This window comes from Rhamphochromis sp. 'chilingali' (genome assembly GCF_963969265.1).
Source record: "Rhamphochromis sp. 'chilingali' genome assembly, chromosome: 7".
NCBI lineage: Eukaryota > Metazoa > Chordata > Actinopteri > Cichliformes > Cichlidae > Rhamphochromis > Rhamphochromis sp. 'chilingali'.
In genome coordinates, this window is record NC_137934.1 from 23643656 (window position 1) to 23671219 (window position 27564).

The window sequence follows — 27564 nt, forward strand, 5'->3', positions numbered from 1 at the left end:
CGGAAATATTAAATATTTAGGTATTAATGTTTCTCCTAAGCTTTCAGACTTAACTAAATTAAACCACATCCCACTTCTAAAGAAAGTAGAAGGCGATCTGACTAGATGGAAATCTGTACCCATATCACTCATGGGAAGGGTCGCCACTATAAAAATGATGATCTTGCCAAAAATAAATTACTTATTTTTGATGATCCCTAACAAACCATCACAAGATTGGTTCAGATCTCTGGATTCATATATTTCCAAATTCCTTTGGAAAGATAAACCCCCGCGTATCAGCTTAAAAACGCTACAAAGAACCAAGGATAGAGGAGGATTAGATCTGCCTAATTTTCACCAATACTTCTTAGCCAACAGGCTTGAGTTCATCTCAGAATGGTCAAAACATACCTTCTTAGATGAGCCCTGGCTAGATGTTGAACAGGCACTATGCAAGGATCTAGAGATTTCAGACCTACCATTTATTAGCTCAAACATAAGACATGAATGCTTTAAAAGTATCAACATCAGCTTCTCTCTGACAGCATGGTGGGAGTTTCTAAAAATAACGGAGTCTTCATTAATCCCATGCAAATGTACACCTATCTGGAATAACCCTGACATATTACAAAACAGTAATATGATTAATTTCCCAGAATGGAGTTGTAAAGGAATTAAATACTTAGAACATATATTAGAGGGAACAGAATTTATTCCATTTGACAGACTAGTTGCACAATATGGGATCAACAAGAAAAGATTTTTAGAATATCAACAAATTAAATCCATAGTAAAAAAGAAATTTAACCTCAGTCAAGTTGAATTACAAACACCACCTAGTGCGGCACATTTCCTTACTCTTAAATCCCCCAAATTATTATCTAAAATATACAGAACACTTTCTAAATTAGATGAATCAATATCCCTTCCTATTGCAAAGTGGGAAGCAGATTTATCAGTCAGCTTAGACCAAAACTTCTGGTCTCAGATTTGCTTAAAAACCTTTAAATTGATTAAAAATCCCAGTCTGCAATTAATACAATACAAAATACTACATAGAGTGCACTATACAGGTCATCGGATGTTCAAGATGGGCTTTACATCTTCCAACAACTGCTCACACTGTCAAGGCAATACACCAGACAATTACATTCACGCTCTCTGGTTCTGTCCACCAGTTCAGAAGTTTTGGTGCGAGATATGTGAAGACTTATCAAAGTGTCTGAAATGTAACATTCCAACTTCCCCCTTAGTGTGTTTGTTGGGCAGCTTAGATAATGTCACTACAGAAAAGAATATAGCCCATATGGTTTTCACTGCCCTATGCATAGCCAAGAAACAGTCCTCATGAACTGGAAAAATAAAAATAATCTTAATTCTAAACAATATAGAAATTATCTATTAGATTACATTAGTCTTGACACAGCCTCTGCCACCACATCAGATCAATTGCTCTGGGCTCCTTTGATCAGCTCCATCACCTAGTGGGGGTGGGGGGTCATAGTTTGGTCCCGCCCTCACTGTTGTGATTGGTGTGGGGGTAGGGACAGGCTTAGGGCGTCGGGGGGTTCCCCGGAGGCATCTTCCTTGGGGGGCTCAACCCGGGGTAGCGGTCATGTCCGGGTGGGGGCTCTTTTGGCTCTCGGGTGACTGTTTCCTCGTGGCTGCGTGCAGCGGGGCTAGGGGAGGGTCTGTGCTGACGGACGTGGGTTACTGACCTGGTAGCCTGTCTGCCCCTGGGTGGGTCTGGGATGGGCGTGAGGTTCTGGGGGCGCTCCGTCTCTGGGCTGGGGCCCTGGCCGGGCCTCGGGGCCTCGGGTCCTGGTTTGTGTGTTGCCGGGGTTGTGGGCGGGTGGGTGCATGGGGGCCCATCCCTGGCGCAGGGTGCCGCCAGTGCGTCGAGCCACCTGGGGGGCTCTTCAACTGGTGGGGGAGATTGTCACACCTTGCAGGAGCTTTCCTCTCCTCAGGAACTCTCTGCAGGAGGGGGAGATACAGGAGAGGTGGAGAAAGATCTCAGCCTGGGCATCTATTGTCTCATGTAGTCTGGAAGATGAGTGGATGGTGGGGTGGTGCAGTTTTCTCTGTGGTGGGGTTGGGTGGACTGTCCCGGGCTCTGTGGGGCCGGGGGGCGCTGCTGCGCTGGGCCCCGGTCTGGATGGGCCTGGGCCCCCTTTCCCTGGCGGGTCGCGGAGTATGGGGGTGCCTACTGGGGTCAGCGGGGGAGCTGGCCCCAGGGAGGGGTAACCTGCCCCTCCCTTCCTTCCCTCCCCATCTCCAGCTGCCTCCCTCTTCCCGCTCCACCACAACCACCCACACATGCAGGGCCTTGGAGTAGGGGTATGTCACCAGGGTGCAGAGGAGGCTACCCCCCCCCCCCCCCCCCCCCCGTCCCCTTCTGGCTGCCTCTGCCTCAATTTTATCCCACAACTTAGACATTCACATTACTCACACTCTCATTACACATACATATAGGATCTTAGGGGTGGGCACGATACACGGAGTCCAAATTACCATCAGGGTGTACACCTCACCCCTGGCGTCGTTGCCCACCTCTCAATTTTGAATACACGTAGACATTGAGGGCTAGCAGGAGGGACTATGCGCTTACCTGCTGCTCTCTGGCAGGTAGCTCCATGCCCTCCTGGGTTTTAATTGCACCTTAGAACACACATGCATCAACACTACAATGAGCGGGTGGAGGGAGGTTTGGAGTCTTCTCTCACCCCCCTTCTCTGCGGCCTGCTGGAGCGGGGGGGCTAGGAGGAGTTGGCCGTCCGACTGCGGTCTGGAGTGTGGGGCCTCCCTGCTGCTGCGGAGTCGGGGCGGTCTGCCTCTCCCCACCGCAGGGAAAAGGGTAACACCACCTGGGTCTGGGTGCGGTTCCCCCTTCCAGGGGCAAGGGTACCTAGACCCGGTTCGTAGAGTACGCTTGGGGAGTGTGATCGTGTGTACAGCATCTCTTTATGTCTGTCTCCACGTTGGTTGAGTGTGGAGTAAGTGCATATGAGAGCATGAGGGTAGGAATGGATGTTTGTATCTGTGTGTGCCTGTATGTCTGTGTCTATATGTCAGGTTGGGTATCAGATGCCACCTCTCTGGGGACGTGTCAGGCCCTCCAAGGTATGGAGGCCTATCTCCACCCACCACCACTTCCCCTGCCAGTGGCGGACTCCCTCAGGTGTCGGTGCGTTGGTGGTTCTTTGTGTCTGGGGGTGGGCGTCCGGGTGCACACCGGCTCACTCCTTGGCGGCCGCTTATCGGGGCCTGGAGCCTGGGGCTCGCTCGGGCCACTTCGGAGGTGGGGTGCCCCCGGCCTCTCGGCCTGGGGCTCGGTCACTCAGGCACAGCTGGCTGCCGGCGGAGCTCACGGGCGCGTCACTGCAACTCCCCCTGGCTTCTGCTCCGCGGCTGCTGAGTGAGCCCTCATCTGGGACTCTCCTCAGCTCTTACTGGAACAGTGGCGCGGCTGCCCCTCTGTTGGTCTTCCATGGTCTCTTGTGTTCTGGGGGCCTCTGGATGTCTGGAGTTTTGATCTCCTCCATACCTGCTTCATACCCTGGAGGACGGGGCTGTGGCCCCCCCACACTCCTTAGCAGATCGTTACATGGAGAAACCTTTGGAATGCAAGCATGCTGATCCACACAGGTATGCACACAGGTGTACACACGGGTATTCACAGACGCGGACTACAGCTTTCTTGGCTGCTGCCTCAAAGCACATTGTGCGCTGTCTATCTTGCGTGCTGCACAATATCGTTTATTATTTAGTATCTACTGATATCTACTGCTAGCTAGTTTATTGCTCTTTGTTGTTTGCTTTCTCTTCTGTTTTTTTTCTCCATACAGGTGACCCAGGTGTTTTTTTTTTCTTTCTTCCCCCCCTTCTCACCGTCTCTTCTCCCCTTTGGTTTTCTTTCTCTCCCTCTCTTTCTTTCATTCTTTCTCCCTGTACTATCCCCCAGTCATGTCTGTCACGTTTGTAGCAACTGAAAATAAAATAAATTCATAATTATAATAAAGGTCAATCAAATGGACCAATATGGCAAGGCCATGATGATCCACTTGGTAAAATAAATCCGCTTGGCATCTTTCTTGGCCTTAAGACAACAATTCTGATGGCTAAAGATTCAAACGGGACACAAAAAAAAGAAAAAAAAATAATTAAATGATGAACAAATAATTTTGTTGTAAATGTGTAAAGGAGGACCCCCCACACAGCGGTTAGCAGCTTCACTGTCTATTTACAGTGTATGTGTTTCTTTATGTTTATGTTCGAGTCACTTTTCTGTGCTCTCTCAACTCAGCCGTCTTCTCCACATTTGTTGTTAGGGTGGATAATCACTAGACATTAGGTACTGCTTCGGAACCCATTATTAAGATTAAAATTTATTTGCACATTTATTCACAAATCTAAAACAGTTTAAACTGTAACTATGTTGTTGAAGTGGGAGATTCACTGATGTCACAGAAAGGTATGATTCAGAGATGACTCAAATGTTATACCTGTAGGGGGTCAGCCTGCTGGGAGAGGTCGCCCAGAACAAATGTGTAGGTGGTTTACGGCTGGGACGTTTGTTCTGCTTTACCTTTTTTCTACAGTATGCAGCAATATACAAATAGGACCATACTTACCTGATCAGTGGGTCATAGTGAGTTACTGGTCCCTATGATAACTTATTTTTTTGGCTCACTCCAACCTGGAGTCCCTCTCTAAAACATTCAAAAGATGTGGAGATAACATTAGCGAGGAGGGTTGTAATTGTAGTGTTGATAAGTAACCCAGGATGCAAATGTTAGGGAATAAAGGGATCAGGCCAGTATGTGTGATAAATGGCACTCCGAAAGTGCTGACAGGAGTGCAGTGCCAGATAGCACGCTAACAGCTGTCTGTAGTTTTCTGTGTGCAGTGTGTCCATGTGTGAGATTCCCTGAATCCTAGATTATGCAGTTTTTCACCTGTGGAGCCTATTCTGTGGATAACTGTATACATGATATACTGAGTCTATATCACCAATCGTTCATGTTTAAATTGGTCCTAACATGTAACCCTGTGGAACTCCATAATTAACCTTAGTGTGTGAAGAGGACTCTCTATTTACATGAACAAATTGGAGTCTGTTAGAAAGATATGATACAACCCACTGCAGCGTAGCACCTGCAATACCTACAGCATGCTATAATCGCTCTATTAGGATATTATGGTTGTTAGGTTTAATGTATGTGTTGTAGGGTGCCATTTAAAAAGCTATGAGTATGTGCACGACCTCCAAAAAGGGAACAAGCAGCCTTGAGAAGAACAGACTCTACTCAATGAAGGAAGCCACCTGGCAGGACAAGATACCGACAACATGTAAGGGCTGCACTCACATCACATAACCACTCTTGCACAACACAATTTGTAACCATATATAGTAATTTCTCTTAGTTAACACAGCAACATGCTTTATGAATATTCATGTGTGTAAACAATAAAAAAAAAACCTGCAGAAGGAAGGAAGTTGAAGTGGGCTGGAGACAACTGCTTCCCTCTCGCGAGTGAAAACTTAAGCTCTGTGTGACCTCGTTCCTGAGAGAGTTTCTGTTTATTCAGCAGTATCAGGGGTAAAACTCTGACAATGGTCAACAGTACTGAACGCGGCACTGAGGTTTAGCAGGACAAGCACAGAGATGAGTCCACTGTCAGCGACCATAAGAAGATCATTTGCAACCGTCAATAAAGCTGTTTCTGTGCTGTAATGAGCTCTGAAACCTGACTGAAACTCTTCAAATAAACCATTCTTCTGCAGATGATCTGTTAGCTGTTTAACAACTGTCCACATGGCACAAGCAGTAGTCTGACATAAGACCCTAATCCCAAAACCTCAGTGGGTCTGCCTCGGCAAGCAGGGATCAGGGAATGATGCTAACTGTATTACATAGCTATATTGTCATTGTCTATGGCTACTCATTAAGAAAAGGTTTGTAAGGCACATTGGGGAGCGATGTGAACTATTGGTCATATATGCTCATCAACCACTTGTTAGGTACAGAAAAACTGAACTAAACTGAGATGTAAAATTAAAATGAAGTATTCCAAGTTGAACAATACTATTTACAGCATAGACAAGATATTACAGGTAAAAAACAGTTCATGAGCCATAAGGACGAGTTTTAAAGTTTAATCCACCACAGGTGATTTTTCCTCCACGCCCACAATGAACCATTTATTAGATAGAGCTGTTCAGTGTGGGTGTCGAGAAAAATGATAAGTGTTAGCAATAATGAAACAAAGACACGAGAGGCTGAGAGAAAGATACTGTCAAATGTTTAATCCATTCAGTACAGGCTGTTTATCTCAGTGCAAGTGCCAAAAACAACAATATGAAGCCGTGTTTGGTTTATGTACACATGTGATGTTTGGCCGTGAGAAGCAGAGCGGTTCGAAGACAACAAACTGAAAACAATCGAACAAACAGCAGCAGAGAAACAAAAATAAACTGGACCCTTGGACAGACCGACTGAAAGGTAACACAGAGAGACAACCGTCGTTTTTCTTCATTTCAATCACCCACAAACACAAGTCAATGAGCAAAATTAATGGTATATATATTTATATTTATATATCTAAAGTGCATTACGGTACAAAAATATAGAAGGTCAGCAGCACCTTGATACATTTACCAAATAAATACACCATTCAGACAAAATAAATTAATGCAAAAAACTGAACATAATTGGAATTTAAAAAAGGGAAAAGCAAGGATTCACAAAGAGTAAAATCTGTCGCCCTGCGGAGCGTCAATAAGGTTTATTTTCTTATCATATTCTGCTATCTACTCTGCTATATTTAGAATATTTACACATAATAAATATTTTCCAATTTCTTTCCAAACAATCACAGTTACAGAGTCTGTAATGTGAGCATTTAGGAGTCCACTCCAACCGTCCGAAGGTTTCTGCAACACAGAGACGGAGAAAAACAGGTGAATCAGGGTGAATTACAGAGCTCTAACTGTCCGCCCTATTTTTCAGACATCATCATCTCAGCTCCACAACACTGACACAGCACAGAGTCAGTGCACTGCTGCACTCTGCAGTATCTGCGGCTGTAACGCGGCACACGCGTGTTCTGAAAACTCTCTAATCATGTGATCATGTTCTGAAAACCAGGTCAGCTGTTTGGACTCACCTTCGTCAGAGACTGACGGCGTTTTAATGCAGCGCCCTCTGGAGGCCGAGCAGAGACCTCCACTCCAGGTGGAGTCCGCTACCCAGTTCATCCTCCAGCCTCCACCCCAAAGAGCGTGCCCTCCTCTTCCTCTTTTCCCCTTCCCTCCTCTTCCCAGCCCTCGATTTCTTCTTCTTTTTGCCCGACACTTTATTCACGCCGTCTTTGTATGTCTGCGACTTGTTGGTCTCCTGTGGCAGGTTGGTGCCCTCCTCCTCCTCCAGCCGGAAGCTGATGGGGAGGTTCTTGGTGCCTCCGGGGGGTTTGGAGTGCAGGGTGCTGCCGGTGGTGCTGAGGTTGATTCCCAGGCCGCCCCCCGGCATCCCGACTCCGGCGTCGCTGCTGCTCCCGCCTCCCCCTGTGGTCCGCATGGGGAGGTCACGGATCTCTGCCGTGTGGACTTCGTCCAAAAGCGCCTTCAGGAGTAAAACACGCTCATGTTCCATCATCATCCGGCCTTTGTCGTGCATCAGCTGAGCGTGACTCACCGAGCGTTTCCTGAACAGAAGAAAGAAAGAAGGTTTGTTTACATGAAGCTTTTCAATCAAACAAAAACAACAACGCCCTTTTAAATGTTTCAGAGCTCATGTCTGCAGGTTTCTCCTTAAATAAAAACACCCTGTGACTCTGGCTGGAATCAAAAGTGTTACCATCTACACCACAGGAAGCACTTCAAACTGAACCGTGCAAAATAAAATAATATTTTTATTGTTGAAAAATTTGGTCTAATATTTGTTTTTACAGGCTTATTGACGAAGCTAAACACATGTGCATTATTTTGGGTTGCTCCCTGTTGTCCACATACTTTTGGCATTTTAGTGTTGACCTGACTGACCAGCAGAGAGCAGCACAGGCAAACAGTTTGAAATGGAGCAGCCGGAGAAACTGTATCCTTCTCCTCCTTTATAAATTCGACGGCATTTCTTGAACACAGGTTTCGCTGCTGTCTTTCCTCTCCAGTTGTTTTTGGACAGCGCTGTTGCATCCATGCAGAGAAATGACCTGATTCATCAAACCACAGCCGTGCCGTTGCTTTCCAAGCCTTCTAAAAGTGATACAGAAGATCCCCGCCCTGCGAGGAGGTCCAGGAGGGTTTTCTCTCCTTTTAGATGAACATGAGCGCAGCCAACGCTTTCACTCTTCATCAGCGTGAATGTTAACCGGCACATTCGTGGCACTCAGACCCTTGAGGGATTACAAAAACTGCTGCCACAAACACTTCGTGCCAATTAAATGTGGTGGAGGAAAAAGAAAAAAAAGCTGCTGTGATTCTGAAATGAAGCTGCACATTCCTCCACACTGAAAAAGTGAGTCATAATAAATCTATCGACTCTGATTTTAGCTGAAAACCCATCGGAGGAGTTCAGTCAGCAATAACACCATGAGAGTTACGATCGTTTAGTGTCAACTGCAGCAGCGCCACAGTTAAAACTCCACAGTTTGAAGAACGAAGGCCTAAAAAATGAAGCTGGAGTTCCTCTGACGTCCAGCAGAGGCTCCAGCAGTGAGTTTACAGCCTGACACGGTGTGTCTGTGGATAATTTCCTCCTTCATAACACCTGTACCAGGGAGCACATATTTAAAACTCACCCGTTTAACTCAGCTTTCATCTTAAAGCAGCTTAAGCTTAAAATTTGATCCATCTTATTTTTTTAACAAGCAGTTTCATGCTGGTTTAATCAAACCACCAACATGCTGAATCCAAGCAGAGCCTACACAATTTCACCTCCACAACATTAGTTAAGTTTCTCTCCTAAAGTTCATCCACTTTTTTCAAGACGAATCACAGTGATGGCAGGCTGCTGTGACGCAACACGGGGTAACAGCTGATTTAGGTTTAGAAGTTGACACCATCGTCAGGATTTATGCTTTCCATGGTGCGTAAGGGTAGATGGACCTGTTTCCTCAGCTGATCATCATACCACTCGAAGACACACACACACACACACACACACACACACACACACACACACACACACACACACACACACACACACACACACACACACACACACACACACACACACACATTCATGCAGCGCTTTTATCTATGACTCTTGCTTTCTCTTGTTTTGCCCCTCAGGTTTTTGACCTCACATCCACTGCAGCATCTCCCGTGAGCTCCATGCAGGGCTATGCTGACACGTGTGAGTCCTTATACTGAGGCTATGATAATTACTCTTCATACTGATGCACTGACTTGTATTCTCTCACTGATTCAAAAACTCTGGCAAAGAATCTGTTACAGCAACGTAGAGTTAGAGTTACACGGTGACGCAGGTTAGGTTACCTGCGGTCTCAGTTCGAGGATGGATCCCCTGTTACAGCACAGAGGTATAATCTCAAAAATGCTGAAACTTGTTAAGTTTTACAAATCAAAGATCTACAAAGCTGTGAGGGATTCAGGCTTCGCCGCAATGTTGCTTTACTGTGAGTCTCTGAGACTAACAGAGCAGCGGACACAGGTCGAAGGCTGCACACTGCTGAGCGCCAACGCCGCCCAGACACTTCAGGTGTGTGAGCACACAAACAGCTTTAGCAGGAGATACCGGAGGTTCCCGTGATGCCCTCCTCCACCCCCTGCTTCATACAGCAAACTGAGTAAGTGAAGCCTGATGACTGAGCTGCCGCTTCTCATTCAGCTTTTCCTGCTGAATAATAAAAATATCCAGAGCAGAACACACAGGCGGCCTCAACAGCAGCTTGTGTTTATATGCATACAGATATTTCCTGTAAATCGCCGCCTTTGAAAGCCGATCTGGTTCTGTTTTACCTTTAATAACAGTCACATCAAACACTCCACAGAGAGGAGGAGGAGCGGGAAAACAGGCCGGGACATCCTGCAGTGGCAGCGTTCCAGCGCCCCCCGTCCTCAGCCTGCCGGCTCTTAATTGTTTCTCTCTGTGGGAGACGAGTGAAAGACGAGTGTTTCCTAAAGGCAGCGGCGAGTGGTTAGAGATGATTCACGGCCCTGATGGCTGACAGTACCGGGCGGCTCTGATTCTGATGAATGTTTCTGATGTTACGGCCCCTTTTAAAAGAAATTTACAACTTTTTTTTGTCCGGCAAACAAAACACTAGAATTATTCCTGCATTAGCCCAAAACAACCACACCACAAGACACCCAGAAAAAAATGAAGAATACCACAAAATCCTGACAGTCATTGTTATTATTATTATTATCATTATTTTTATTATTATGATTGTTATTGGCTCCAGATTTAAAGGGACTTTTTTAAATCACTCGCTGCAGATTTTAACTAAAACTTTCACCACTAGGGGGCAGCGCTAGCTGAGACATGTGCTCCCTTTTTAGTCGCGCTCTGGCTTCACCAATAGTTTTTGCTTTTACTCGGTGACCAATTTAACAGTTAAAGTTTAAATTTAATCACGGCGCCATCTCCTGATTCAAAACAGTATTACAAGAAAGAAAAGCTCCGGTTTGACTTTGTTAATATCGCTAAAATCAACAAATGCTTTGGACATAAAGTCAGTGCAGTCGAGAGGTCATTATGTTGACCCGGTGATGTAAAAACAAAATAGTATTAAGTTTTAAAAATTTGAAATACCTTTAAACAAATTAATGTGCAATCATTCATTTGTTAACGTGTAACTCCTTAACAGAAAAAATGAGACCTATCTTTCATAAAACTGCTTCATGAATACCAAAAGTTCACGTTTGACAGCCTGAGAAGCACAAATTAAAAATGAAAAACCATGAAAAAATTTTTTTTTTTTCTGTGAAGGTTCTCAGTCATCCAGGTCATCGTAGTCAAAGGAGCTTGCAAAGAAAACCGTCTGCACTTATTTTTTTAATATTAAAGAAAACATACTGAACTACAATTGAGTCTACGGAAAACAGGGTCAGAGGTCAATAGCTCCCACCGCTGGCTGATTTTTGATCCCTTCACTGCGCTCTTGTTTTTCTTTCCACCCAGGTAGCGTGAACCCCGTCCCCCCAAAAATCCCATTAGGTACATATCACACACGGCAAGGGAAACGTCTGGAGTCCGTTAAGGAAAACCCGGAGCTCTGAATCACTCCGCTCTCCTCCTCCTCCTTCAGCGTCGGCTCAGAGCATCCTCCCAACGCTTACATCCAAAAACCATCTCAGCGATATGATCTTTCCAAAGTGGAAAAAAAGCTCCTGAAGTGTGTTTAAAATTCTGACCGAGCAGCGTGAAGGAGCATTTATTCTGCTTGGCATCAAACAGCTGAGCAGGTTTGGTTTGGTCCCAAGCCGAGCCGAACATCAGCATTATTCATCCAACTCACTCCCAAACAGCGAGGGAGGTCGGAGGGGTTTATCGCACCGAGATGGTCTCTGCTCTGGGTAAACATACAGGTGGGCGAAGGCTAACTAAACACAAACGAGCACATTTTCCAGCCTGCAGCTCACCCACCATGATGAGGCGAGCTGCTGGACACACATGAAAAGACTCAAAAATGAAATCCAGACTTACATTCTGCTGCTCAGGGCATCAATCGGCCGTCCAAAGTGCGGCACCGGAGAGCAGAGCAAGAAGACAGCAAAGCACCACTGCTGCAGGACCGTCCTGGAGAAGAACATTATTTCTGCACAGAGAAGAAACAAGAAAGTCATCTCTCTTATTTCACCAAACAGTAGTTTAACCCAAACACGAGAAGAAAAGTTCACAGGAAACTTACATTCCCACAGCAGCACAGAAACAGAAAACACAGAAAACGAGTCCTTTCTCAAACTGTCTCAGGAGAAAATCCAGGTGATGACACCTTTAGGGGGGAAAAGCAATCCCAACAAGCCAAAACTCATCCAGCAGCTCCTCTTTGGTTTGTTCCCAGTTTAAAGCCTCCTCATAGAGTGAGCAGGGAGGTCATCCAGCTGCAGCTACAGCGGTTAAAGGTGAACCCGACTGCAGTGCTGCAGGTCGCTCTGATGGGAGCATTTGTTGCATGCTGCCTGAGAGCTGCTGCAGGTCAGAGACGGGAAAGGGGAGGACTTGTTAACAGAGAGGAGGACCTCCTCACGCCTCCTTCAGGGAGGGGAGCAGAGGAGGAAACATGGCAGGAAGGTGGCGCTCAAGCAGCAACAAAAGCAAGAACCACAGCTGGATCTACGGAGGTCAGTTAGTGCCAACAGCACAGAGTCTGAGGCCACAGACGGCAGCACATACTTACTAAAGTCAGTCATTCCTGCAGCTGCATGTCAGCCTTTCACACTGTCACTGCACAGTTATCAAGGTCTAAATCATCACAACAAGGATATTGTTGTGATGTAAAAAACATGAATGACATTTAAACACATTTTTAAAGCAACTTTTTATAACTTCAGACACTAGTGTATATATTCTGTGTCTAATGTAAGCTAATGTGTTGCACACTGAGAAAATAGCATCACACCTTTTGGATTTTAGTGGAAAATCAGCCCACACCCTACTCTGCATCATTTAATCACTAAATGATTAATTTTTTTAATTAAATAATAAAAAAAATCATGTCAACCCCTCACAAAGCTCTTAATATCACCCGGTTTTCTGTATGACATCATAGCAGGAATATCTTTGTTAGGCCATGAGAGGCACATGAGCCCACCACATGTTCTTCAAACCCTCCACATGTGAGGGGCAGCCAGTCAGAAAAACTTAAAGCAGAACATGTATTTTTTTTATTTCTTTTCTTCAGTGCTGATCACAGCTCGACTGTAATTCGTTTTTAAATCTCAATATTCAGTTCAGTAAAACCAAAGGTGAAGTCTGTGATATCAGGCGATGGCAGCGTCGCTGCGCCTAAACTTGGTGATGGTTTATGAGCGATCCACTCTGACAGCGGGTGTCAGCAGCGACCGTGAGCCATCACTGGCCTTTAGACTCGAGGAGTTAGGTGGTTTGTCTCAGGTACGATGCCTCTGAGGACAAAATCGAAGGAGGGTGATGAGGTCTGGCAGGTTCAGCCCTTACCTGTCAGTGCAGCGAGGACGTGCACAGAAAACAAATCACGTGTATCAACACACTGCAGATCAGGACATTTTGAAACTATGAAGAAAGTCGAGCGGTCCATTATTGTTTCATATTGTTGTGAGTGAGACGCTATAGAGTCTCCGTTAACAAGTATGCAAAACTGTACTTTCATCTATCTTAATTTGCAAATGGGATGTAATTAAATTATATACATTTTGATAACATTTCACTGTAAAGTTCATTAACTTTTAATTCTAATATTTCATGGGCTGACTTGTTCTTAAGAGTAGAAAAGGGAAGTTTAACAACCTTAAAGTTACGTAAAATAAAGATAAAAATCCTGGAAAAGTTCAGATTCATCTGTATCTAGTGTAGCTCTGCAATAGCTCCATACGCCGAGCTTACATAAGAGCGATGACAGTCTTGGTGGTCTGAGGCTGTTTGATCCTCACACATGAGGAATGTTTCCAGCTGAGTCATATTTAACGTGATTAGATCAGATTAGATCAGATTCCTGTAATCAGGTGTAGAGATCAACGTGTGGGGACGGAGCTGCTGACAGAAATGATTCAGTTTAATTACAACAGATCAGATTTATAAGTCGGGAGAAACCTAACATGCAAATATGAGACTTACACTCTGGAAACAATACACTTCTGTATTTTAAAGCCTACTGAAGCAGCTGGTTTCCATCATGATGCTAAAAAAAATACTCATAGTAAATCCATGGATAGACTGTATGTGAAAGATGGACATAGCCACCTAGCAGTTTCTAGACTCCATTTCGAAGCGTCACCAAGGTTAACAATAAAGGAGCCACAGAGGATTTCTACCCAGGAAACAGTGAGTACACTTTCCATAATGTTAGGCTACAGTGAACTCACGACCCCTGGTTTACAAGACCAGTGCTCTAACCCCTGAGCTATGCAGCCTGGTATGCAAGGTGAAGCTCCACCCACCACACCTGGCCAGCACTCAGGTGAGAGGCCTTCTAAGATTTTCGGACATGCAAAAGAGCTAAAGCAACACAAGAGTGAAGTTTAAACTGATGTTTCAAAATACATGTCCCACATATGAGATTATTATTATTATTAACAACTTAAGTTAGTTGAATTAGAGTTTTTCTTTTTTTTGTGATTTTTAGACATTATGACCTCATTAAGCTAGTCTGAGAATTGGCTACACTGCCACTCAAGCTCTAACAACAACCTTTAAGACAAGCCATTAAAACTGTTAATATTTGTGACATATTAGCAATTTCAAATCTGATGAGCCAAAATGAAGCAATGAATTTTGAATTCTATTGAAGGTTTGGCAGAGGAGTTACAGCTAAAACACGCGGCACGTCATCCTGAAAGCAGAAGAAATTTTTTATAGTTTGTGGATTGAACGGCATATTTGTTTAAAACAGCTTTGAGTAACGATGTCTTGCAAAAGCACCGGATTTACATGTTTTATTTAATTTTGTCTGAGAAATGTGCATAACACACCTGATGTAAGCTGAATTTATACTTTTAACTGCTGCTTTTTAAAAAAATAAAATCATTTAATCTATGAAATACATTAACAGTGCAGTTTTTCAGTGAAACACATCAATGTTCTGATCGCTGAGAAAACTAACAGACCTGTTTTACTCAGTATGTAAACATTAGATGATCAGAATACAAATCTATACATCAACCTTCTGGCTTCAAGTGGAGCCCCCAAGTTTCCTAAGTTAACCCCCACATATGTGAGAGCAAACAAGAGTAAGTCAGACAATCACGGCGGGCAGCAGCGCCATCGCCCTACCCTGCTCTGACTGACACTCGTTGAAATATCAGCAATGTGTTCCAGCTGTCGCTTCCCACAATTAAGACCAGATCTCACAGAAAAACGCAGCCCAGTGCACACTCAGCGGGTCTTATCTCTGTGGCGGGGAAATCACTGGTGGGAAAAAATGTTTACTCGAGCATGTGGCATCAACTTTTCGCATGTTTGAAGCTGAGATTTATGTGCAATTGTACAAGTTTTTCTAACCCAGCGCCATGGAAACGCTAGGTTCGAAGCATGATTAGAAACAATAGACAGGAGATTGATGTTACTGACGTTTCAGCCAACTGACGTCTGAGTGCACACAAACATTTCTTGGCTTTCTCTTCAGGAATGTTAGCACCGATTCCCAAACAGGAGTTCCACTTAGATATAATTACAGTTTATAAATTATCCTTCATTGTAGCATGAATCCACCAACAGCATCAAAACCACATGATCTACACTACTGTGCAAAAGTCTTAAGCCACCCCTCATTTCTTTTTATTTCTTTGAGCCAGACTTTGTGTATTTCATTTTTTTTTCTTTAGCATTACTTCCCCAGGCTTTCACAGTTCTTCTTTGGACTCTGGCTGCTTTTCGACTCATTTCAAGTCCAGTCCTTGTACTGACCATTTTCAGAGGAATTATTTTTTGTTGTTGTTGTTGTTAAGCCCATTAACTCTGACCTATGGCTAATTCAAGCATAAAAAGACTCCTAACTAAAGGGATAAACCAGTGTTGTGTCTACATAGCACAGACAACTAAGCAAAGAACAGATTTAAAATTGTATCTTGAGGCTCGTTGTTACTAGCATCAGAAAAACACAGTGTTTCTTCCCATTTCTGTAGCCGAATCTGTGAAAAATGCCAACGATAACACAGTTTGACATAAAATTGTATTTTTGCATAAACAAGGTGATTCCCAAAGAGCTGTTAGCTAAAAACCTAGCATATCTCAGCACAGTGTGAAGTGTCAGTTAAAAAAGGGAGGAAACTGGACAAGTGAAGGACAAAAAAAAGAATGTGAGGCCTAAAAGACTTTCTACAGCAGATGAAAGATATCTGAAAGTCTTGTCAATAAGAAAGAGGAAAACATCCAGATAAGATCTCAGAGATGCATTTGGACCATCAGCTGATCAATCCATGTGTGAGAGGTATAATAGTGAGTTCTCTAAAGTCGACATCCAAACTGCATGAAGCCACTGTGATAAAACACAAGGGTTTCTAAGCTTCATTTTCACATCTCAATGTTAGCATTTTAGCCTCCACTAGATTGTTTTTTGGAGACAGAAGCGTCCATGCTGACCTGTTTACAGATGGCCTAATACTTGACAGTGTTCAGGCTCTCTGCACAACAAACACCTCACTGAGCATGTGCCAGAAAAGTAAATGGATGCTGGTTTCTGTAACTCCTGATGTTTGTCCTGCACTCCTTCTTCCTCCTTCTCTCTTAGATGTTTCTTCTCTTGTCCAGCCAAACAGATATGAATAAATAAAGCTAAAACATCCTAGCTGGACCCTCCTTGAGTTACATGCAGACTCTGTCTTGGCTGGCTGTCTGTATTTAAAGAGCTGGACCTGGGTTTATGTTGGGACAGCTTTAATCAGTGTACCAGCTAACCCGAGCCTTCATCAGCTCCTCTAAGCGTAAAGAGCAGCATGAAAGGTGAAGATTAGCCCACTGTGCGCTCTGAAAATGTTTAGCTAACATTACTGACAGCCTCCTGGAGTTTCAGAAGAGCTGCGCTCCTCCTTCATGCACATATAGATATTTATCAGGGCTTCCCTGCAGCACGGACTCTGAGTCTAAGGCAACTGGTGCAGTTGAGTCAGGCTGTGTTTTCAATTTACCCAATTATCTCAAACATTTTGGCTTGGCGACTGTGGTCTATTGATGCGTCCTTGATTTTTACCCAGAAATAGCAGCTTCACTGTAAAGGTCACTGTATGAACATGAGAAGCACACAATGAACACATTATTTGTTAAACCTGCAGGCTGCCAACATGAGCCCTGGACGCGGTGATGCAACAGAGCTTTCTGCTGCGCTTTTCATTCATTAGTGATCATAAACAGAATCCATTGTTCCCTCCCCAGTCACTGCTCGCAGTATAAAACAAGTCAACATTTGATGGTGAATGATTAATGCCAGAGGGAATCAGGGGAGTCGTTTTCCCCACAGTTTGTCTGCAAATTAGTCGAGTTCCTTCCAGTTTATGAGCTCCTCTGGTTGGAGCTGATTCAGGAACACGAAGTCCAGCAGATCCTCTTTACACCAGAGGACAAACAGAGGAATGCCATAGGTCTGTGGCGGGAACATGTCCATGTCCCTACTCCTCCTCCAGAGGCTGGAAAGAAAGCTCTCATGTGCTTTTGGCCTGTGAAAGCCACTTTACCTGCATGTAAACAGGTACAAGAAAGAAAAAGTATTTTCCTGGCAGCAAGCAGCCTGTGGGGTCTGAGCCAGGAAAGCTGTTTTACATTCACAGAAAATTGCTGGGTTTTGGCAGAGCACCACATACACAAAACAAATGTCCGCTTTTAATCTGTGCGACGGCGCCCCGCCTCCCCTGCCTCTCTGCTTTTGAAAACAATTCTACACACAAAGCCATGTACTGTTGGCGTGCACCCCCATCCACGGCCCTGACTCCCTCCTGAGAGCCCCTGCATCTCCTATAAGTCGTCACAACACGGTCAGGTGAGGGGTGTCTAAGGAGATGCTCAACAGAAAACCTGCCACAACACTGAGGAAACATTTGGACTCTGCTAGAGTAGCTTTGTATGGTTCACAGCTCAAAGTAATCCTTCTTTATCTCACACCAGGCCTTGGTGCAGCCCAGTGGCTCTCCTGACTCTTTAAAACAACTTCCTTCCACCCAAACTCTGATAAGCACGCAGTGAATTTCCAATCGTGTCAGCTGGTCATGAGGCTGGGGTGGGGAGTAGAAAACTCTGGGAATCTGTCTGCAGCAGCTCTCATAGTCAAGGAATTACTGTTTGTGGTTGGACCACGGTGGTGGAGCATGTGTTCCTGTGGTGGGCGTGGGTTGTATAAAGTGAATGAGAGTAAAACAAGAGGGTGGGAGGCTGAGAGTTTCTGTCCATCCAAATACAAACTGTACATTCCTGAATTCCTCAGGTCAAACATGTCACCACTGAGCAAGGACAGGGCCGCGAGGAGGAGGAGGTAAGCCAGAGGTCAAAATGAGAGCGAGGGGAAGGCCACCCCTGAGCGAGGGAGAGGTAGCGACTACTCCTGGTCTCTTCATCATCGCTCACTCATCTTCATCCATCACCCTTCCCCGCGGCCTCCATTCCTCACAGCGAAAACTCCTTTGTGATTTAGGGCGAGTCTTCCAGCTACCATCGCGCAAGTGCCATCACGTCTGTTCAGAGTGTGAGGCCAACTCTTGTTCACAGGAGTGTTCATGCCTCACTTCAAGGTGGAATGATTACAAACACACACTCGTTCCAGTCAGCTGCACGACATTACACAGCGGCACAAAAATAACTCAATCAAACTTATTCATATGTTATTAATGCACAACACCAGCTGTAATGTTACACCACCCACCAGTAACCAGGACTGCAACCCAGAGACACCTGTCAACACCGCCCGCCAGTGATGTCAGACATAAGAAGAAAAGCTCCATAAAATTTTACTATTTTACTATTCATTATCTATGATATTTTTTACATTTACTATTTTATTATTACAAACAACACATGCACAGTAATGACTTGGTATGAAGACTGTTTCGCAGTAAGCTAATAAATAACCTGGTGACGTAAAAAAGAAAGAAGGCTGCTGCGACTAGCACTGTTAGAGCTAGCCACTCTCCACAAACTGATAGCAACACTTAAATCACAAGAACAAGTGCAACAGACTCAAATTAGCAACACATTCTTTTACTACTTTAAACTACATAGATATGTTTGACTATTTCCATTCAACAGATTGTCTCAAGCTAATGTTATCATTAGCGTTACTATGTTGCTATTATATTTGGATGATATGCGCTTGTAGAAAAACAATCTAGAAAATTAGGAGCAATAAAATAATTTTTAACGTACAAAGAAGAATATACAGGTAGTTGGGTTGTGTAACCACACTGGGTAAATCTGCCCCCTTGTGTTGAAGGTTGAAATTTTCCTCATGTTTTTTTTTTTTTTTTTTACATAAAGTACCCCTACAGAGTGATTTTAATCAGATTGAAATGATGGTAGAATATTTATTCTATATCATCTACGTTTTAAATTTTTTTGAATAAACCTTGTGAAAAAATGCAATTGCTTCTTTTTCAGTTATTTTTCCTGCCCGCTGGATGTCTGTGGGGTTGCTGCTGTTCGTTAGCTCTTTAACTGGGAACGAGTAGCCTCCACAGTTGGTTTTAATAATCCCCTAGACTGCCACTTTCTTTGTCGTTATGTAACAGCGGGATCCTGAAATATTCTAAAGACATTAAGTGAAGTTTTGTTTACATTCTTGCATAGTGTATATTTTTATAATGACTTCTCTGCACTAATGTAAAGTTTATGCAGGATAGTTTCATATGTGTCGGGACTGATAAGTTCTTATAGTTTTTACAGAGTTGTGCTGTTTTATAAAAATACATGGCATGGGTGTAGTCTGTGTGGTTCTGTGAATGATAGAAAGGCTTGAACGAAGTCTGCAGTGGTAATGTTGTAGGCAAAGAGAGCTGTGTTCCTCAGTTGGCTTTATTAATCGAAGCCAACTGCCTGTTTTCACTGATGTGTCATCTAAACTCCCACCAGGAGCCAGCAACTTAAAAAAACGATATCATACGTCAGCACAAGTAACTGAAGAGGAAGAGCAACGCTCAGCAGAAGTCATTCCTGCAGTTCTCTGGCATTAACTCTCAGCAGGATGAATGTTACAGCAGCATAGAGCTCCGAACACCAGCATCATGGAGAGACCAGGGGAAGGCGCCTGCTGTCTGCCTCTCAGGCTCTTAGGGTGAATTTTGCAGATGTCCCCACATGGGTGTGCATAATCTGCTGGTGTGTCACTCTTGGATCCCACCAAGGCAATCAAGTCCCTAAACTCAATTAGATCTGATTATGGTTAGTGCTGCACTGCCAGCAAACTGGATTAGAATATGGAGAGGACAGAAAGTGGTTTTGAGCAGTTTTGACTTGCTAAACAGTCTTTATGGGTTTAGGCTTGTGATTAGATTAGCATTTAAAGGGAGACACTGAAGGTATTTGACTCTCTAAAGCAGTCTTTAGTACCAAACTGTGCTGTCTGTGAATATGTCTATGATAACAGGACCACCTGCTTGTATTTAGTTTGGATTACAGGAAGGATGAATCACTATCGGCAATTCTCAGACATTAGGATCCAGCAGCGAATGAGCGTCCCCCACAAAACAGAAAACAGGCTAACTGTAAAATTTTGGTGAGAAAACAAAAAAACAACAACCCAAAAAAACCTCAAGAATTCATTAAAACAAACTCATTAGTGATGCAGTGTGGTGATCGATCATGAGCACCACAGAGACATGACATAATAACCTCACTAAAAACCACAAAGAGCATAAAGAATGGACACAGCTTCTAGGTCAGAAACGTAAAGCCTGTGCAGAAATGCCTTTAACCTGCTTTCTATTCTACCAGATGGTGAACGCTGTGGTTGCTGTTACACCCCTCTGAAACCCCTATTCTTTTTGCAGTGGCTGTGCAAGAGTCTGCAGGTGTTGCCTGGGCTGAATTGACCATTGAGGTGTTGATAAAGGCATGTCTGATACAGACTTTGGAGAGACACACCAGTTTTTGTCTTCATGCTCTTTGCAATACAAACTATTTTAGCAAATGTAAAATAAAACCTATGCTTTTTGAAACTTTGATGTCAGTACTTATGTTTATATTGCGGCATGTTTATATCATAACATAAGATGGGGGCTCATCCAGGATATTTTGGACTCTATTTTGGATATTTTTGAAAAGATTAAAAAAATTGTTTTTTTTAGTGGGTGAGTGATGGTTACAGTGTTCACTGTGATTGAGCAAACTCTCATTAGTCGATATGTTTCAGGCATCAAAGCACTTGTTTGTTGTTTTCCTTTATTGTTTAAGTTTATCATGTTTGGGGGTTTTCCTGGGGTATGCTTCAGAGTTTGGTAGACTACATCTCTGGTCTGCTGCCTGCTCTCAAGTTTTCGTTTAAAGTTTCCTTGAGCCTGGTACTCCACTGAGGAGTAGGTAGGTAAAGTTTTTTGTTGATGGTGTATTTGGGAGTTGCTCAAAGTAAACCAGTGGCACTGAACTCTGCAGGAAATAGAGATCAGGTTGAGACCACGCATTATTTATGGTCCTATGGCTGAAGCAGGTGGGCCTTATGTTGAATTAGCATATAGTATGTAGTTGTAGCCATGTCTATAGATCTAGTACACCAGTGTTGATGGATGCTAAATAATGAGGTGATTGCTTTGTGCTATTACCTTTAGTGCTGTGGATAATCTAGCTACTTTTGTTGGATCACTTGTGAGTGCTGTTGGCCAGGTAATGGAAATAACACTTTGTGGTGCTGAGCCACTCTTGTTGAGATTATTGTGTAGAAATGGCTTTTGTAGTAGTTTTGTAGTAGTGGCTCCATTTGTAGTTGGTTGCTAGTATGCTCCCCAATTGGTTGGGGCAGATGATTGTTGGGGTTTTCTCTCTTATATTATTGTCTATCTGTCTTAAACTATAAAGCTTGTTAACCACACCTGGTGAGGCGTGGATAAAGACATAGCTCAGGCTGACTTTGGAGAGGCACACTAGTTTTTCTCTTTATGGCCTTTGCGGTACCAACTATTTTAACAGTAGTAAAATATAACCAGTTTTTTTTTTTTTTTTAAACTTTTGAGTCAGTCTCCACGTTAATGTTGCTCATAACACTGCAAAAAGACTTCTGGTCCTGTCAAAGTACAGTATATAAGGAAAAGAGCTCTGACTTAGAACCTTACTAAACTTAAGGACTGTCGCTCAGTTTGGATCATACTGAACAAAATATAAAATCTATTTTATAGATCTTGGTCATACCGATTTTCAAAATGGAGGATGCTCATTGGCTAATGACAAATTGTTAGCCAATGAATGGTCTGTTTTACAAACAGACCAACCCATCTCATCACATCCACACTTTTGTAATCAAGGTGGATGGCACAACGCTCAGATTTCAAAACTCCGCTTCAGAAATTAAATGATGAGGTTATTTTTTTTACTTTTCTTCTGTCCTTGACCTAAGTATGAAAATAATGTCAAACCAAATAATTTAAAAGAAGACTCTTCACTTTTCATTTGAAATACCACGCTGAAAAACACCAAAACACAAAACATGCACATAGGCAATTCAAACTTTTCATCATTGGTAAAAGAGATCTTATAGAAACAGAAATATGCAGTCGTAATATAAAAGTTTCTCCTGTGTGCTATGGTTACTGGTTGGTGGGAAGTCTGAAAATGTTAATAAGTAAGAAAATAAACTCCAAGTTTCTCAGAAGTGGAATAATATATCTTTGACTCATGTGCCAGTCACCTTTAGTTGCAAACCAGGTTTTCCCTGGAATTCACATACAGTGCAGTAAAACATAAATAATCTGACAGGAAAAGCATAACATGAGAATCGGATAGGAGTCATTCTTCGAAGAAAAGCTAAAAATTTTTTCTTTTTTTCTGATTCACAGGATGAGAAAGGACACGAGTCTCTGTGGGACTGTGACGGAGCACAGTAGAAAAAAAATCCACTCCCTTCAGTCTTTCCTTTAGTGGTGGATCATTTTAAATCCTCGTTGTATTTAACAGCTATTTTATAGTTTAAACTGATGGTGACAGCATTTCTTCTCAATGAACACAAAACCCTGCATTATCTTTCTGCCATGTTTTGTAAAATCAGATATTGCTTTATTATGAGCTATGATTTCTGACAGATGTTCATACACAAAATGACCACTACCTCTTCCTCACACAGACCACATTTATACTTCATATATAGTTGATAGTTACTAGCTGTCTAGTCTATTCAGACTGGTAGCTGTTATGAAGCACACATGCTTCATTGTCCCTACTATGCTCAGTGTCACAGTTTTGTACTTAGAAAAATAAATTAAAAAAAGCTACATGGATAATAAAGTCACCAATAAACACAATAACCATGCTAATATTTAAGTGTTTCAAATTTCTGTCCAAGTACGGTACAGTCTTTTGTCCTTTAAACGGCACCTCAGCATGCCAACACACTCAAAACTTTGTCCAAACAGGTTCTCTCAGTTCTTAAAGACCCAATCTTGACCCTATCAGACAGGCTCAGGGGCAATAATCAGTGTTATTGGTTCTGGGTCAGATTTTAATTGTTTTTTATTACGCTTTGTTCTCTTTGGACCAGGATAATTTGCCATCAGAGCCATCTCTTTCAAATAAATGTAACATCCACCTGATCTAGATTTACAGGTAGGAGCAGGATTACATTTAGTTTTAGTCATATGTTTAAAAATGGATGGATCTGTGAATAAATATGAAGATGTTAGCTTATAATACATTTCTAAATAAGAGTCATAAATACATTTTTGCATTATATTATTTTCTATTAAAAGCTATTCTATAGTTCTATACAAAGATTTGGACATTAACGTAACTTCAACTCTAACCCTGTTCTCAATTTGCTGTTCAGAAATGTGGTGGATAAGACAGAATTTTCTTTCTATGAAGGACTACTCTGCAGACAGAAGCACAAACCCAACATCTTGGTTTCTTTACTCTGTTCAAAGTCGTCTCCGTCCTCCTGTGCACATATGACAACAATTAATTGTTTTGCATTTTGTACTCACCAGTTTTAGAGTTCCTGTCTTCTTCTGATTCTTCTGATTACGAATCCAATGAGGAGTTGTAAAGAAAATCTAAATTTCCTCACTCCTCTTGTCATTAGAGGTGTTCCTCTGAAGAGAGAGGAAGGTTTGTCGGCTTCTGCCGGAGTGTTTCTGCTCCTGAAGGTTTGCAAAGCCTTATAAATAAGGTTAAGCCCTCCTGTTGACATCATATGCCGGTCACTGCCATCATCACCGCCTCATGGTAGCAGCAGAAGCCATAAGGCTGCATATATAATTAGATGGATGAACTTACTCACTCGATCTGCTCTGCACTCCTCCCACATCCCTTCATTTTAAAAGAGGAAACACAAGACACCACAACTTCACTTCAATTCAGAGTCAGATCTAATGACACATGTAAGTGCTCCTTGTTGTGTTTGGTTCCCGGCCAGTAAATCTGGTTTCTTCTACCAGTTGTGGTTGTTTTACTCTTGCTTTGTTAAAAATTTCAGTGTTTTTTACTTTTCTGCACGTCACTGAGGCGTGCCAATAAAATAAAATATTATTCTTTCACCTTCTTAACCTTTACTTAGGCAGATTAATATGATAATTTAAAAGCCAGTCATGAAAACAGAATTGAGACAAACCAGCCGAGGTGGGTGTTGTGTCTGTCTTTGTCTCGGTTTTAATTCTACTCTATTAAATAACAACCCCCTGCTGCAGACTTTTGTTTGCCTGTCCGGAGGCGGGAGGGAAAAAAGAGAAAAGAGAAAGAGCTCCAAAACATGGTAGTAGTGGTTTTGTCCGTCACGCCTTCCACTGCTTGCGTAGCATCCCTCCTAATCTCCAACACGAAAGCAAAGCGCTCGGGTTTCCAGCCATGCCATCTGGTCTGAGGTTCTCTATGTTTAGCAGAGGGTCGTGGTTTGAGGTTGTGAACGTCAGGTCAAACACTCCATCGCAAGTCGAAGCCAGACGTTGCCTGCCTGCCTGCCATTTCCAGTGTGCCAGGACTGGCTGCCGGAGACGCCAAACAGTATTTACTGTACACGGCTACCTTCTGTTCCCCACAGAAATGCAGCAAAAGTCAATTTGTGTCTCTGCCGGAAAAGTCTTCATAGCGCAACCATGTAAGCCTTTACAAGGAATATGGAAGTGTTAGAAATAATTTTGTTTTAAAAATAAAGTTTCTTTTTAACATTAATTGTAATGTATGCTCATCATAGAGTTGATACACTCCTCATTAGAAGGATACAAGCACGTGTGAAGGGTTAACTAAGAGTGATAGACATTAGTGATGTGTTGAAGGTAAATTACTATTCGCTTACACAATACAGTTTCAGACAGGACAGGTTGATTGGCCTTGGGTGTATGACAACAGGGTGCTCTAGTCAACAAGAAATAGAGACTTTGTTGTGTCAGTTAAAGCTGACATCAGCGTGGAAATAAAACATCCTTGGTAACAACTGTAAGGTAGGGAGGAATTTTCTCACACAGGACAAGATCCCTGATCCCTGTCAAAGACTGTGACCATGCAGAAGGACCCCGAGGAGAACAAATCAGGGAGCGTTGAATCTAAACCATCAATAGCCAATCACAAATATTTCCTGTTTCCATATGTCTAATATATATTTTAAATTATCAGCGCCCCCCTGCGACCCTGGAAAGGATAAGCGGAAGCGAATGGATGGATGGATTGATTATCAGTTGTACTTCACTTCTCTGTGTGCAGACTGCCTGACGTCCACAGCCTGAAGTCCACGGCTATGCAAGCCGAATCTTTAACTGCCTGATAATAAAATAATGTGAACTGCTAGATTGTTTCCTGAACTTCTCTCAGCAAAAAAGAAATACACAAATGTTCCCTAGTAATAAATATGCACAGTTTACTCCAGATTTTATATTAAACATCGCTGACGATGGGAAATCAGACATGTGGGACTACCTGCTGTGGCAACCCCTTCTGAGAAAGCAGAAGAGGTCTAAGCAAAGCAGTTTTAAATAGGTAAGGTTACTGTAAGTAAAAATGACAAAATCACGAATTAGGGACTTGATTTGATACGTATGTAAGTCTTTTCTGTTTTTAACTAATATTTACTTTTATTGAGTTTTAAGGCCCTTTCTGTGGCACTTTTTAGAGTGTAGTATTTTTACTCTTTATCATGCTGCTATTGTGGGATCAGTATCTAACAGATAGAAGTCCAATTTTGACTAATAACCGCTGGAATGAGTATCGCAGACATGACAATAGTTATAAACTGAACAGTACACTGTGGTCAAGGCGAGCGAAAAATTCTTACAATGCTACTAACGAAGGCGTAACAGGAGGTAAGCCTCTCACACTGAGCTGTAAGCATGCAAATGCAAATAGACGACCACACTTGGATGAATGATTAGATTTTGAGATGTGTGTCATTTATTATTTTACTATAGAATAAGAATTTAGTTCTTCTATTGGCTGTATTTATTGGTCATATAATTTTTTACACAGTTAGAAAGCAAAACTTCCCAGTCTCTTCCTCACAGTGACCAGTAACAGTTTTTTGATTTACAACCCTAACCCCCTAACCCTAACCCTGTGCTGATACATAAGCAGGTACCTGAGGTCAAGGTATCAATACTGTACAGAAAAAATTGGATAAGAGTGCCACTGGTACCTTTGAGGTTTTTGTACCTGAGTGGTTGAGCAAATACAGTATTTTCTGAGTGCAGACGGTGCTGGGGGAACCGTGGTTTAAGGCTGAAATCATCAACTGATTAATCAATTACTGGATTGACGGAGACATAATAAGCTATTTTCTCAAAATCTCATTTTTGATAGAATGAGAAACGCTTTTGTCTGCTTTGAGTACATGTGCACATTTTTTTTTTAAATAAACTACAGTCGTATTCACCTGGGACCAGCATTACGTGGTGACCTAGAGTAATTTATGAAAATTGTGCAGGTCATCTGTGATCTAGATCTTGTGCAAACCTGCCATGTCTATAATGTGCGAAGTCAAAAGGCCACTGCAAATTACTTTCCATATTTCACCAAACACAGAGGTCCTTTCTTCTGCCCCTTTCCTGCCTGAGAACAACAGAAGCTGTGTTGACATTTACAGCTTCTGCTACATTACACTGTTTTGAGCGCAAATTTGGGAGGAATTGTGTCGCTCCCATCAAGGTGACTGTTAATAGAAAGCGAGCTAATCAAGTTCAGGTCTGTCAAACAAGTAAACTCTCAGAGGATAAACAAGCACAGCAACAACAGTTTTATGTGGCAGTCTGCTAACATTAACCATAAGTTGGTAGCAGATGTCTGTAAATTCGACCAAACTTTGCCCAGTTTGAATGTACAGCAACAAACAGATGTAGGTGGTTAATTTAAAATCACACCAAGTATCTCAGTTACATGAATTCTATACAAATACGTTTATGTATTTTAGTTTTATGCCTTTTATCAAGAAACTCATCACCCAAACATCCTGAAAAACTGAGCTTAACAAAGCTTTCAAACTAGCATCATGTTCATATACAGTGTACATCCATGAACATAGAGCATTTAATAACATTTTACAGATGCCTTCAGACCATGTTGCACCTATTTTTTATGTCATACGTCTTAGTCAGTATAAAAAAGCCGCCTCTGGAAGTTTTTAAAAATACGAATTGAGCATTTTGTCCCTTTGTCATGTTAGTTTCAACAGTTGTTTGAAATATGAAATCGTGATACAAACACCTCCCACTAAGAATAATGCATAACAGTATTTACTTTCATTTTATAACACACTTCAATGCTAACAGTCTTTTTACAACCCTTACACATTAGTAAAAATCTGGATCAGTCGGTTAGTTTG

At 42.6% G+C, this 27564-nt stretch overlaps 1 protein-coding gene across 2 annotated transcripts; it reads right to left on the reverse strand.

Annotated features, from left to right (window-relative positions):
• Window positions 1-6317: 6317 nt before the first annotated feature.
• pthlha (parathyroid hormone-like hormone a) lies at window positions 6318-23878 on the reverse strand. 2 transcript variants are annotated; one of them, XM_080886813.1, is made up of 4 exons: window positions 23747-23878; window positions 11655-11766; window positions 7153-7689; window positions 6318-6919 (listed from the first exon to the last, which is right to left on the reverse strand). In XM_080886813.1, the coding sequence occupies exons 2-3, from the start codon at window positions 11759-11761 to the stop codon at window positions 7176-7178; spliced, it is 621 nt and encodes a 206-aa protein (XP_080742939.1). In that variant the 5' UTR covers window positions 11762-11766; window positions 23747-23878; the 3' UTR covers window positions 6318-6919; window positions 7153-7175. The 2 variants fall into 2 exon arrangements, with proteins under 2 accessions (XP_080742939.1, XP_080742938.1); XM_080886812.1 differs by lacking the exon at window positions 23747-23878 and adding an exon at window positions 11860-12096.
• Between the last annotated feature and the right edge of the window lie 3686 nt (window positions 23879-27564).